A 13,424-nucleotide genomic window follows, 5' to 3' on the forward strand; every position below is an offset into this window, starting at 1 on the left:
GCTTGAAGCATCTGTGCTAGGAAAACTTGGATGTGTGAAAATGCTAAATGTCACGGGCCGTGTAGGAATCCTGCTTTCCAAATGTTGTGAATTTTATCAGCCATTTATGAAGGCAACAGTGCCCTCTATTGCCGCACGATAATGTTTTCCATACAGTGTGTCCATTCTGTCATGTCTTAAATTGTAGTTGATGACCGACTATCCTTCTCATGGCTATGAGGGCTTTAAGGACACCAGCCAAGTCCTGCTTTTCTAATTGAAGGATAGACTGAAGTATTGAGAGTGGCCAACCTCCATTCAGAAAGTGAACTGAATCGATGTTTTTTCTCGCTTAGCCCATCAAACCAACTTCAGTGACCCAGACAAGGCGCTCTGTGATTATTGATCTCAATTTCTCTGTCTATCTTTGTCTTCTGTCTGTCCTCTCAACAGTATCCTGTTTGCGGACATTGAGGGCTTCACCAGTTTGGCGTCTCAGTGCACGGCCCAGGAGCTGGTGATGACCCTTAATGAGCTTTTTGCTCGCTTTGATAAATTGGCTTGGGTAAGTAGATAACATTAATTCATTTTTAGTGTTACTGTTCTTGTAAGCAACTTAGATTTTTTGCCTGGTGCTTAATAAAACTCCCCAGACCTTTTCTGGTCTAATTTTACAATTAAAAGATCTAAAAATACTTTAGATGAGATACGTTTACCTGAAGCATCTCTCCATAAAATAATAATACTTTCAGAGAATGTATCTTTAATATGAGTTTATTTTGTTTTTCTGCTCTTAAAAACTGCAGTTAAAAATCAGTTAAAGACAAAATATATTTGTGTTAAAGATACATTATCTTAAAACAAGTCATAGTATCATAATATGTAGTGTTCTTGTTTTAAGTATTTTATAATATTTTTACTGGTTAAAAAGTCAAAAAGACTAAATAAACTCATTGAGAAATTATTTGTTTGCAGCTTAACAACTATGGATGTGCCAATTTTACCTTTGTGGCCAATATCGACAAGCTAGCAATTATTTTCATTTTATGGTCGAAATACTATTTGTGCAATTTTGTCTAAATAAAACGTATAATGCTAGTAGTATATTTAGGCATTGCAACATGTAATGTACAGTATGAAAAATGGATATTCATTTGGAGATTTTGCTAAATTGAATTATTAAATGATTACTGATTTTAAAGAATAACTTTAAGGGAGTGTTAGATGACAGCAAAGCTAATCTAAATGTAAAAATAGATGAAAATTAGAATGCACAATTAAAAATGTAATATCAACTGATGCAAATTGTTTATTTTATTTTATTAGCCGATATGCTACTAAAAACTCTGGGAGCCACCCACAACGATGCGAACATCATAGTATTCTATTAGTGAGGATTTCTACTATAATAACTGCATAAATCTTCTGTGTTATGTCTGAATTCTTAGGAAAACCACTGTCTGCGGATCAAGATCTTGGGAGATTGTTATTACTGTGTGTCTGGACTTCCGGAGCCGAGGGCAGATCATGCGCACTGCTGTGTGGAGATGGGAGTGGACATGATTGAGGCCATTTCGTAAGTTTGTCTTAACATCATTTTCTCTATCGATCTCTCTTCCTCAACAACACGTTTTTCGATTAATAAACATGTATGTCGCTACATGTGCAGATTGGTGCGAGAGGTCACAGGAGTGAACGTGAACATGCGCGTGGGCATACATAGCGGCCGCGTGCACTGTGGGGTGCTTGGTCTGCGCAAATGGCAGTTTGATGTCTGGTCCAATGATGTCACACTGGCCAACCAGATGGAGGCGGGAGGCCAAGCAGGGTAAAAGTGAACACCACCCTTAAAAATGTGATCATTTGATCCGTGTTAATAAGTTTCATATTTAAAGTTGGCTGTAAAGAAAATAGAGATTTGTGTTAAGCAGTTACCGCACTAAAATTCTTACATTGTGATTTTTTTCAGTCGGATCCACATCACCAAAGCCACACTGCAGTATTTAAATGGTGACTATGAAGTGGAACCAGGTTATGGAGGGGAGAGAAATGCATACTTGAATAAAAACAACATTGAGACATTTTTGGTGTTGGGCTGCAGTCAGAAACGGGTCAGTAACATGCAGACACTTGGACATTATTTTGACTGTGATAGTGGCAGTTTTTTTTTTTTACCACCGCGGTGGTAATGGACCGACTGCCGGCAGCGGTTCAGTGGTTGGGATGTGTGTATAACATATACAGGATAAAATAGACCTAAATTAAATACATTTTGAAATCTAAAAATAAATAAATAAATGAGGCTCAAACATCCGTTTCGTAACAAACCTGCGTGTTTATTTGATCACTTCCATCAGTGAAACATTTAAATAAATATCGGTTAATCATGGTAACCTAAATAATATAAGAAAGTTAAATAAATGAAAAAACATAAGTTTTATATTTCCCCAAAAATGTAAATGCGTCGTCATATATACCGCTCTGCACTTACCGGAGAGGACTATGGGACACGTGTTGGACAGAGACAATCTCTAACTGTCTAAAATCTTCATGTCTTCTCCCGATGTTCCAAAGCAAACAACACTTGTTGTAAAAGGTCTGAAGTGCAAATTTGATCTTCTGCAGGTGCAAGGCATTTAGGGTAAATTTGATGTCGTGCAGCCAGAGAAAGCCAAACTAAATTTCTGCATTTTACTTTACCACAGTAAAGGATGCGAATATAGTAATTAAAAGTGAACGATAGGAAGAAATGTTTACAAACCCTGCGAAAATGGGTGAGATGTGAGTGAAGATTTGGGAAAAAGATTCCATGTCTAATGGAATAACTCATGTAATATTGTTCTGTTCGTGGAAAATCGGCTGACCAGATCGCAAAACAGATTACAAATGGGCTTTATATACCTCTCTCATTCAGCACATTTCCATGGTTGCGATATAATATTTAATTGCTAACCTATTATTTATTTTGTAAACAAAGCTTTGTGCTTCACTTGTGTCGTGATATTCACATAAAACAGCATTTACATACATAAAAATGGGTTTTGTCATACAACCGCCATTGTTACTCGGGCGCCGCGATGGGGCGGTTGTAAAGTTGACCAGCGCAGCCCTATTATTTACAAACAAACTCATTGCAAAAAGTAATTGCTAAAGCCTGGTCCCTGCAAATTCTTGAACAGGGGATCTCGATTGCATCGTATTTGGTGGTGGGGGGGGCTGTGTTTTGTTATGCCCTGATACAAATGACTGAATTTCCCTTTGGGGATCAATCAAATTTCTATTTATCTGAGTTTGCTGTAGTACTATTTAATTTCCTGTGTGTATGCCTTTGTGCCAAATTTCCCTTGCAGAAAGAGGAAAAAGCCTTGATGGCTAAGATGCAGCGCGCTAGAGCCAACTCTTCAGAGGGTCTGATGCCGCGGTGGGTTCCTGACAGATCTTTCTCCAGGACTAAAGATTCCAAAGTTTTCAGACAGATGGTGAGCTCTGCTCCATCCACTCTCACTCCGCCTCTGACGGCTCACGCTGACTGATCTCCCCTGCACTTCTTTATGAGTGTAGCAACAAGTCATAATTGAAGCCATTTTCTCCGGAGCTTGGCACTGCCTATGTGCGAATTGATTTTTCCCTTTTCCAGGCGATGACTTTTCTGGTTTCCATCAGTGTCACAAAGAAAAAAACAGGGACAGTAATAGCATGACAAATAAATATTGTGTCAGACCGTATTAATTAGTGAGGGAAAAAAATGTAATCTAATACATAATATGGACAAATTATTTTTTCATATAATTTACATGTAAATAATTTGTATTTAATTTTTTACAAGAAATGATATGTAAAGAATTTAATTCGTTTTCCAATAGTTTAATATATTAAAAATGTTGTGCTTTTTAGAATATTTTAAATCAGTATTTCATGTAAAAATATATCTAAACATTCATAAAAATAAGTTAATTGAAGCGAAGTTGTATCTTGTATTAGTAAGATTTATGTTTTTTTTATTTAAAAACTGTTTTATTGGTGGCTAATGATTGTTTATATTATAATATATTAGAAATATACCATAAACTAAAATACAATATCTTAGATAGTTTTGCTTATCAAGTGTTCATGAGGTATAATTTAAAGAAGAAAAAAACAGTAAAAATATCTAAACATCCTTAAAACACATTTACTTAAAGCAAAATTGTTATACATCATGTATGAAATTGTTTATTTGTTTGTATATAATGTAGAATGACATTCAAAATATAGCCTACTATAAACTAAAATACAAAAGCAAAGGTGTATCTTGAATTGATGAGGTTCCATGTAAATAAATAGTAGAATTACTGCCACTGGAGTAACTTAAATTATATTCCTTAAAATAAAATGTATACAACACATACTGTAAATTAAACGCACCATATGTTAATATGTTATACTATAAACTAAAAAAATACAGTATATTATCTTAGATTTGCTTCTCAAGTGAATTTTGGTTTAATTTTAAGAGTGTTTAGATATTTTTACTGGAAAACAAGAACCTGATTTGTTCCCCCTTTTTGCTGTCAAGCTCTCAGTCTCTGACTCTGAATGTAATTCGAAGTCTCTGAGTGTTAATTAAAGTGGCAGTGGCTCTGTGGGGTTGGCTTCAGAGCTGTCTGAGATGAAACTCACAATGTGTTTTTCTACTTCCACTGTGTTTTTACTGCCCACTGTAACTAATCTACCTGTCTGTTTTCAGGGCATAGATGAAGCCTCCGGCAAAGATAAGTGAGTTCTGGTTTTATTAGGACACAAATCCATTCTCTCTGGCTCTGCGGGGGCTTATGGGTTAGATTTCACAGGCTGTTTTCACAATCTGTGAGTCGCTCAAGGATAGAGCCAACATAAAATAAATATTCTAGGCCAGGTTTCACTTCAGGAAAGCAAATTTTACGACCACTAATAAAAAAAACCCTACATTTTATGCCATCCCCTTATGGATGTTATACAGCACCTTAATGCTTTACATTTAATGTAAATTTTTTTGCTGTCATCTGTATGTTCTTTTTCCCAGCCGCTGTGCCCAAGAGGCTCTAAATCCAGAGGACGAGGTCGATGAGTTTTTAGGTCGTGCCATTGATGCTCGCAGCATCAACCAGCTGCGGAAAGACCATGTCAAGAAGTTCCTGCTCACATTCCAAACACCTTTTTTGGAGAAAAAGGTCAATAGACAGCCTGTAAAACATATATTTAACACTGTCCTGAACTAAAACAACATTTACAACCTCAGAGTACTGAACAAATGTTTGAACATCTTACAGTAACACCTTTTCTGTGCTTTTAGTATTCAAAAAAGGTGGATGATCGTTTTGGTGGTTATGTGGCATGTACTCTCCTTGTCTTCTGCTTCATTGTTTCTATACAAATCATCATATTTCCACAGTGAGTGGTGTTGAATTATTAATTATAATAAGGAATTTGAATTAATCTTGGGATCTTTATTTTCTGTATGTTTGAATGATGTTGTGGATTTTGTCTTGCAGTACACCGTTAATGCTGGGCATGTTCATCAGCATCTTTATTATTCTCGCCCATGTCCTCTTTATATGTGCCATTTATTCCTGCGCTAAGGTCAGTCACTACCTCACTCTATCCTTCACATTTGTACAAGACGTGAAATCTAGAATGCAATTTCAATTCAAATGAATGTGCAATTAATGACTCTTTTGAAAATAAAGTTGCTTTCTGATTTATTCAAAGCTTTTTCCCTCTTTGTCTCTTTTGTTACTGTGTCTTATTTCAGCTTTTCCCAGTTAGCTTGCAGACAGTGTCAAAGAGGATCGTTCAATCCCGCATCAACAGCACGCTCGTTGGAGTCTTTACGATTCTGCTTCTCTTCATTTCTGCCTTTGTTAATATGGTAGGATTCTCATCAGTTTGTTGCTGTCTGAAAAAATGTTTGTTCGGTTTTTCTGTTTATCAGTATAATTCAACACTCATAATACCAATAACATAATACCAGCACTCATTCAATACGATTTTTAAACTCTGGAATCTTTTTTTTTGTTACGCAATTATTATTATTATTATTATTATTATTATTAGTAGTAGTAGTAGTAGTAGTAGTAGTAGAATTAGTAAAAGTAGTAGAGGTAGTAATAGAAGTTAAATGAGTAATAGTAGCAATAGTATTAGTAGTAGTAGAGGTACTAGTAGAGGTACTAGTAGTAGTAGTAGTAGTAGTAGTAGTAGTAGTAGTAGTAGCAGCAGCACTAGTAGTAGTAGTAGAGATAGTTGTAGTAGTAGTAGTAGCAGCAGCAGTATAAGTAGTAGAGGTAGTAGTAATATAATTAGTAGTAGAAGTATTAGAGATAGTAGTAGTACATTTATTTCAATTACTTAAGTTCTCAGTAGGGGGAGACGACAGCATTTTTCCAGTCATAATCTGGACAAATATTTATGAATTATATATTAAATATTTAGGATTATTAAATATTGTTAAAATGAATTATATGCTGAATTAACACACATTGCAGCCTAATTACCGACTGGAAAAAACGTAATGTTTAATTAATAAATATGTTGTATACCTTTTCAGTTATGCTTTGTACTTCTAATTTTTAATATCTTTTCAGTTTACCTGTGACCTGGAGGATCTGCTGGAATGTATGGCTGGACAGCTGAATATTTCTGATTCAGTCACGCTGTGTTTGCTGTATAATCTGACTGGGCCTGCAGGGGACCCTTTCTTCCTGTGTCCCGAACAGCCTTCAGCATGTCCTTTACCCGAGGTCAGTGTGTACATATATGACGTCTCCCTACTGTGTTCAGATACTCTCTCGCTCACTGAGACTGAGTGAAAAATTGTGTTTGTAGAATTTCTACAACTTGATTTGCCCTTGTTGTCATGGTAACAGAATGATGGTCTTGACTGGTTGTGTTCCTGTGCTCCTAGTATTTCACATACAGTGTGCTGCTGACTCTGCTGTGCTGCTCTGTGTACCTGCACATCAGCAGTATAGGCAAGCTGGTCCTCATGCTCTTCATCCAGGTCTGCTTTCTGCTGCTAGTGGAGTGGCCCCTAGCCAGTCTCCTGGACAACGCCGACCTGCTGGTCACCGCCAATGCACTGTGAGTGCTGTTCCCACCACTGATATTCTCTACTAACATATAGAGTAGATGTGTCGGCATGTAAGTCAGTAACATTAACTCAATACTAACATCACATACACACACACACACTCTTAATGCGAATTACCCATATAGTAGCATTATTTTTCTGGGTGTTTATGCTCATTTATCATTAGTAGGGGTATATGTTGAGTGGGTCATGTTGGTCACTAATGGAATTTGTCTGTCTTACGCAGGTATTCTTTCAATGAAACAAATTATTGGTGAGTTAATGTCATGCTTTATTTTTCCATGATTATAAGAGAGTTCAAAGACAGAAGGAGCTTTAGAATATGAGATGTTAGATTCCAATGTTTGCAAATAGTGTGTATTTGCCTCCATTCATTCAGTATGTTTTAAAGCTATTTATATTGGGCTTTCCTGAAGCTCAAATAGTAGAGCATAGCGCTAGCAGTGCCAACATTATGGGTTTGATTCCCAGAGAAAGCAAGAACTGCTAAAATGTAAATGTATACCCTAAAGGCCCGTTCACACCGATAACGATTACTTTAAATATAACTATATAACGATAACTATATTGTGTCCACATCAGCGGACAAGAATGTTCTGTTTATTATTGGCGCGCGCTGCAGTTTTATCATCTGCCACTTTAAATGCTTAAGCTCTTTAAAGCAGCGTGGATTCTGATTGGCTGTCAAAGTTTTTATCATTCATCAACTGGAAAAAAAAACTTCTGAAAGTGATTCCAACGATATCGTTTATCTGTGCCGTTATCATTATAGTTGTGGTGTGAACTCTGCTATTCTTTTTATATTTAGAATAATTTTATAACTATATCTTTATGGTTATTGTTTTAGTTATAGTCCTTGGTGTGAACGGGCCTTAAGGCGCATTAATGCATAATTGTAAAGACTTGAATATGTAAATTATGAGATGTACAGCAGGCCTATAGATTACTATAGTATGATCTACAACAGTAATCTATAATTAAATAAACATGACCTAATACTCTTGTCATGTTCTTTGCTCAGTCTCTGGCAAACTCTAATCTATTTATGTTGTTCTTTTCCCACATAGCCAGGAAACGGTGACTAAAGTGTCTCTGAGGGTGTCGATTCCAGTCGTCCTCACTGTGTTTGTGCTGGCTCTCTATCTGCACGCACAGCAGGTCGAGTCCACCGCACGCCTTGATTTCCTGTGGAAGCTACAGGTGTGTCCCTTGTAGTCTGTCTCTGAATTGATCACTTAGCGAAAAATACATTTCCAGTAGTTGGATCCCAGCATGATCGGTGACTTTCTTCTGCTGTCATTCTTCACCAGGCCACTGAAGAGAAAGAGGAGATGGAGGAGCTGCAGGCCTACAACCGCCGTCTCCTTCACAACATCCTGCCCAAAGATGTGGCTGCCCACTTCCTCGCACGAGAACGACGAAACGATGAGCTTTACTATCAGTCATGTGAATGTGTGGCCGTTATGTTCGCTTCAATCAGCAACTTCTCGGAGTTCTACACTGAACTGGAGGCCAACAATGAGGGTGTGGAATGCCTAAGACTGCTCAATGAGATCATCGCTGACTTTGATGAGGTAAAAAGATTGAAACGAAAACGGATGTATCGTTTTATGATTTCAGAAAACTCTGTGATTTTACAGTACTCTTGGACTTTAATCTGACACCTAATGGTGTGGAGGCAGATGTGCCACACAAAAGCTAATGTTTTCAGTTACCAATGCCATTGTATGAATTACAAGTATTTGTCATGCATGATTAATTTATTCTATGACTAAATAGAATTATAATTATGTTACCAAGACAAACAAGGCTGCCACATGTTTCTGTGTTGCTACCTTTATGTAAAAAAAATAGTAGTTTCTGTATGTTCTTTACTGTTAATAGATCATTTCTGAAGACAAATATAAGCAATTGGAGAAGATCAAAACTATCGGTAGTACTTACATGGCAGCATCTGGATTGAACGACTCCACGTACGACAAAGAGGGCCGCTCACACATTCTAGCTCTGGCTGACTATGCCATGAGGCTACGAGAACAGATGAAGTACATCAACGAACACTCATTCAACAACTTTCAGATGAAGATAGGCAAGTCATTCTTTACCGTGGACACCTGAAAAATATTCATGTTCTGAAGACACCATATACAATATTGAGAAATTGTCTTGCAGGCTCTCAGAGGCTCAGAGCTACTATGTAAGAGCAGACAATGACGACATGTATTTTCTCCACAGGTTTGAACATGGGACCAGTGGTTGCTGGTGTGATTGGAGCCAGAAAGCCTCAGTATGACATATGGGGCAACACCGTGAATGTGGCCAGTCGAATGGACAGCACAGGTGTTCCCGATCATATCCAGGTAATCACAACATAATAAACTCTTTACTTATAGAAGACTATTTTTGGCATAACATTATTGAGAATCCCCCATTCATTTACATCATTTAAAGTCAGAATGGATCATGGCTATGTTCAAGATTGCATTCATAAAGATGGTGCTGCCCTCTATCTTCATGTTGCTGCAGTTGCAGTTCAACATTGCTGGAGTTTTGTGTGATTTTTGTAGTTTTTAGCTACTTAGTTACTTAAAAGTAATTTCAAATTAAATTTGAAAATTGAAATACTAACTACACCAGTTAAATGTGTAGAATGAACTATAAGTAAGCAAGGCTTTGTTGGTTGATTTCCCTGAAAAGTGTAAACACTGTGGCTCTGTGGTGGTTTCAAAACATTACTCTTTTTATTTGGCATCCCAACCAGCCTGGCATAGTAACATTGGTTCAAACAATGGCCTGAGTTTGGGGTGGGGCTATCTGTTTATCCGACCAATGGCAGACAGTTGGATTGGTTGTTTGAAAACTAGTATTATTTTTGCAATTCCCTTTGGTGCTGCAGAAATTATGCACTTCACCTTTCATTTTTGGCTTATTAGAATTGCATTCACTATAATAAAATGTTCCTTATTCCTACAGGTGACCACTGACTTGTACCATGTACTAGAAAGTAAGGGCTATCAGCTGGAGTGTCGTGGACTGGTGAAAGTGAAGGGGAAAGGAGACATGACCACTTACTTCCTCAACAGTGGTCCTGCCTGCAGTTAACACTGACCAAATGCCTCTCGATGCACTGAAATGCAGGAAGGACAACAAAATGCTCTGAATGGGATTTGAGCAGATCCAAATATAACCACTCATAAGCTCTCTCGCTCACGAGCATTAGTGGGCATGTGTGGTATTTATATATGCACCTATTGGGAATAATGAGGTACGCTCTACCTGAAAGATTTAATGAAGAAATTTTGCCTTAGATGGAGATGACTTTGAAGAAAGCTTGGTTTTCATTTTTATTTTGTGGGAAAGACTTCTTCCATACCAAAATTTGAATTCTTTATTTATGTTGACAGGTTTTAAAACATGTAAATAAAAAATGATTATATATGCAAGCATCAAGAAGCAAGAAGAAACTGACCAAAGAACAAAGCATTTGAAATAGGAACGCTAAACACGTCTGGAAACTGTTTGAAATGTCTGAAGAAGTGTTATTCAATTGTCTGGATTTCCTTTTTTGGCCTCTTGTCACTACCGGCCATACTCTATTATAAACACTAAAGCAAAAAATGTCTGTCTTCTTTGAAGGCCTTAGGAACAGGAATCCTAATTACAGTGACTTGTATTTACAGTTTGTATGATTAACCTGTTTTTCCCTTTTAGTATTTGTGTATAAATGAGGTAACTTAAATGAAGGATAAGAATGGTGTTGGACAAATTTGCTTAGTCATGTTCATTTACTTTTTTGTTTGTGTGTGGAAGGTGTGTGAATGTGCGTGTGTGTCATCTTTAAAGGGCATAATAGCTCACTGTGAGGTTTATAAAGTGAATTTAAAATTGATTGTTGCCAGTTTAAGTGCTAATCAGATTATATGTTTCACATTTCTGTGTTCATTTGTTAACAGATGTCATTTCCCTCTCATTGACATTCATAAACGTGTATTACAAATTTCAGATCTCAGTTCATTCCTGTAGAAATTAATGAAAAAAAAAAGAACCCAAATATGACCAAGACCTCATATAATTCCAGCACAGTATGGTCAGCAAAGATACAGTCGTCTTAAGACCCTTGTAAATATGAGTAAATGTGCTGACAGAGGCCCGCTGAGTTTAGTGGTTGTCGACAAAAGTGTCTGGACTGCAAAGTTTTTAGTTTGACAGTGTTCAGCAGCATACATCCATTTCAGCATTTCGTCATGAGCGCTCAGTCATGCTTGCACATTTGTCAACATTCTTTAAATTTATGCAATTACTGGTCAAATGCATAGTTAGCACTGCTGCAAAGTATTTTTGTACCGTTCCCACTGTATAGATGCATATTTGACTTTATAATTGTGTTGCAAGAAACATCCTTCCCCATCCTTAACATGCATTTCCAATATGAATGTACATGTATGTTTAACATTCTCACCTTGTCATGGACTTAGAAGCACATATGGTTTTTAGTTAAAATATGTTTGGGGTACATTGACCTTTCAGGATCTTTTTAATTGAAAAGGTGGCAAATCTATATATTAGGTGTTTTATTAAAGAATAATGTATCAATACCTTATCCACCCAACACTAGTTTGTGCAATTTGTCATTTATAACTTCTCATTTTTATTTCAATGAAGGTCAAGTCCACCAGAGGCAGAGTTGGCATAAAAGCCACAGTCATAAGCTAGACAAAAAGGAGAAATATTAGGCACTTTCCACAAATATGGTGTAAAATAGAACCTGAAATACTCCATTTAACAAGTGGTAAGTGAACGCTTAACCTTCAGAAGCAAAGGTGACTGTCAACCAGCGGTCTGATCTAAATATTTATCATACAATCTTGATAAGTGTTACATGCAAAATCTAGACTAAGTATTAAGTGTTTGATAATTAAAAGGACTTAAATATTGTTACAACAATTAATATAATTTCAAAAGATTTAAGTGATGTTTTTACACATGGTACATTTTATGTTAGATAGCCTAAATGATTATAGGTCTATAATAGTGTACACTATTTGGAAATGTGCCACTAACTCGCTAGCGAATTTAATACCTCAAAACGAAGCTAACAGAAAGACAGACGGGCCATTGTTGTGTGTGAGTGGCTCTAGTGATTGTTGTGTTAATGGACTCTTCTCTTTGTCCGTGCTCAGCTTGGTGTCTTTTCTTCAAGTTGCAGTGGCAGTCTCATGTCAGTCGATAGTTTGTAATCACGATTCTCTCCTACCGAAGTACCGACCCCATTTCCTCTTGGCCTGTGCCTTTCTCAAATGTCTGAATAAATATTGTATTCGGTTACACGTATGCGACTCAAGAGAGCATTGAATTTAATTGCATCCCAGTTAATAATTTATTTATGTTGAGGTATAGTGTTAACTTACCACATCCTTTCCTGAGCCTTAATTAAGTAATTCGACGTCATCTAATTTTAGACCTGTAAAAGTGCAAAGCAACACTGAAATGTCTACATGTTTAACCGAAGAAAACAAACAAACAAACATCTAAATTAGCATTATGGTAAAATCTAGTGTTCCGTCAAGTGATCTGGTGAACGAATCGCTGTTTTTGAACGAATCTCTTAAGTGAATCATTCTCGTTCACTGACTCATTTTGGTTCACTGAAGACTCTCCACACTGTAAAAACATTTTGTTGGTTTAACTTTAACTTAAAAAGGTAAGTAACCAAATTGCATAAAATGTTTAGTTAATTAAAAATGTGATTTAATACAATGAAGGAGATTGTTTTAATCAACAGAAACTCCAAATATTATGTTATCTGAACCACATTAATTATATCCAAAGTTGATTTGACAAAAAATAATTGTGAAAGCCTAACAAATCATAAAAAAAATATATATATATATATATATATATATATATATATATATATATATATATATATATATATATATATAGGCTACTTGTTTTACAGTGCGGCCTGTGAGAGGGGATTTGGCACTTTCTGAACAAATCACCTTCTTCACTGAACGAGTCTGAACGAAATTCGGCCACTCTGAGAGACTTGTAAACTGATTGATGAATCTCTTTCGCTAACGAGGATCCGCTGACTAAGCAAAAGTCCAGTTTGGCAGGTGAAACTTGAGACAGAGGTGTCGAAAGAATTGTGAATTAGTAAAATTTACTATGGCCATACACAATTTAGTTGTATAAAACGCATGCCCAGCAGCTAGAGAAAAAAAATGGAAAAAGAACCCATATCCCAGCAATCTTGCCCATTTGGGGCCCGTGTGGGGTCACTCACTGCAGGCAGAAAATTCTTATTAGGCTAACTTATGATGCTTAACATTTT

General features: G+C 36.6%; 1 protein-coding gene and 1 long non-coding RNA gene across 4 annotated transcripts in view; one reads left to right on the forward strand and one right to left on the reverse strand.

The window, feature by feature from the left end:
* adcy6b (adenylate cyclase 6b) overlaps window positions 1-11,084 on the forward strand; it is a 31,954-nt gene extending 20,870 nt beyond the window's left edge. For 2 of the 3 annotated variants that reach the window (XM_082144875.1, XM_082144876.1), the window contains exons 6-23: window positions 433-544; window positions 1,428-1,555; window positions 1,649-1,807; window positions 1,949-2,090; window positions 3,330-3,458; window positions 4,706-4,734; window positions 5,021-5,168; window positions 5,291-5,388; window positions 5,490-5,577; window positions 5,750-5,866; window positions 6,582-6,737; window positions 6,902-7,077; window positions 7,314-7,340; window positions 8,155-8,287; window positions 8,398-8,661; window positions 8,972-9,176; window positions 9,323-9,447; window positions 10,061-11,084. In XM_082144875.1, the coding sequence (XP_082001001.1) occupies window positions 433-544; window positions 1,428-1,555; window positions 1,649-1,807; window positions 1,949-2,090; window positions 3,330-3,458; window positions 4,706-4,734; window positions 5,021-5,168; window positions 5,291-5,388; window positions 5,490-5,577; window positions 5,750-5,866; window positions 6,582-6,737; window positions 6,902-7,077; window positions 7,314-7,340; window positions 8,155-8,287; window positions 8,398-8,661; window positions 8,972-9,176; window positions 9,323-9,447; window positions 10,061-10,189 (2,365 nt within the window). In that variant the 3' untranslated portion in view covers window positions 10,190-11,084. The remainder of the gene's footprint in view (window positions 1-432; window positions 545-1,427; window positions 1,556-1,648; window positions 1,808-1,948; window positions 2,091-3,329; window positions 3,459-4,705; window positions 4,735-5,020; window positions 5,169-5,290; window positions 5,389-5,489; window positions 5,578-5,749; window positions 5,867-6,581; window positions 6,738-6,901; window positions 7,078-7,313; window positions 7,341-8,154; window positions 8,288-8,397; window positions 8,662-8,971; window positions 9,177-9,322; window positions 9,448-10,060) is intronic. The other variant, XR_014199641.1, reaches the window with a different exon arrangement.
* Window positions 11,041-12,670, reverse strand: LOC309480471. The gene is made up of 2 exons (XR_014199650.1): window positions 12,496-12,670; window positions 11,041-12,388 (listed from the first exon to the last, which is right to left on the reverse strand). It is a non-coding gene; the product is annotated as an uncharacterized lncRNA (long non-coding RNA).
* Window positions 12,671-13,424: the final 754 nt, after the last annotated feature.

Source organism: Leuciscus leuciscus (genome assembly GCF_965113295.1).
Source record: "Leuciscus leuciscus genome assembly, chromosome: 18".
NCBI lineage: Eukaryota > Metazoa > Chordata > Actinopteri > Cypriniformes > Leuciscidae > Leuciscus > Leuciscus leuciscus.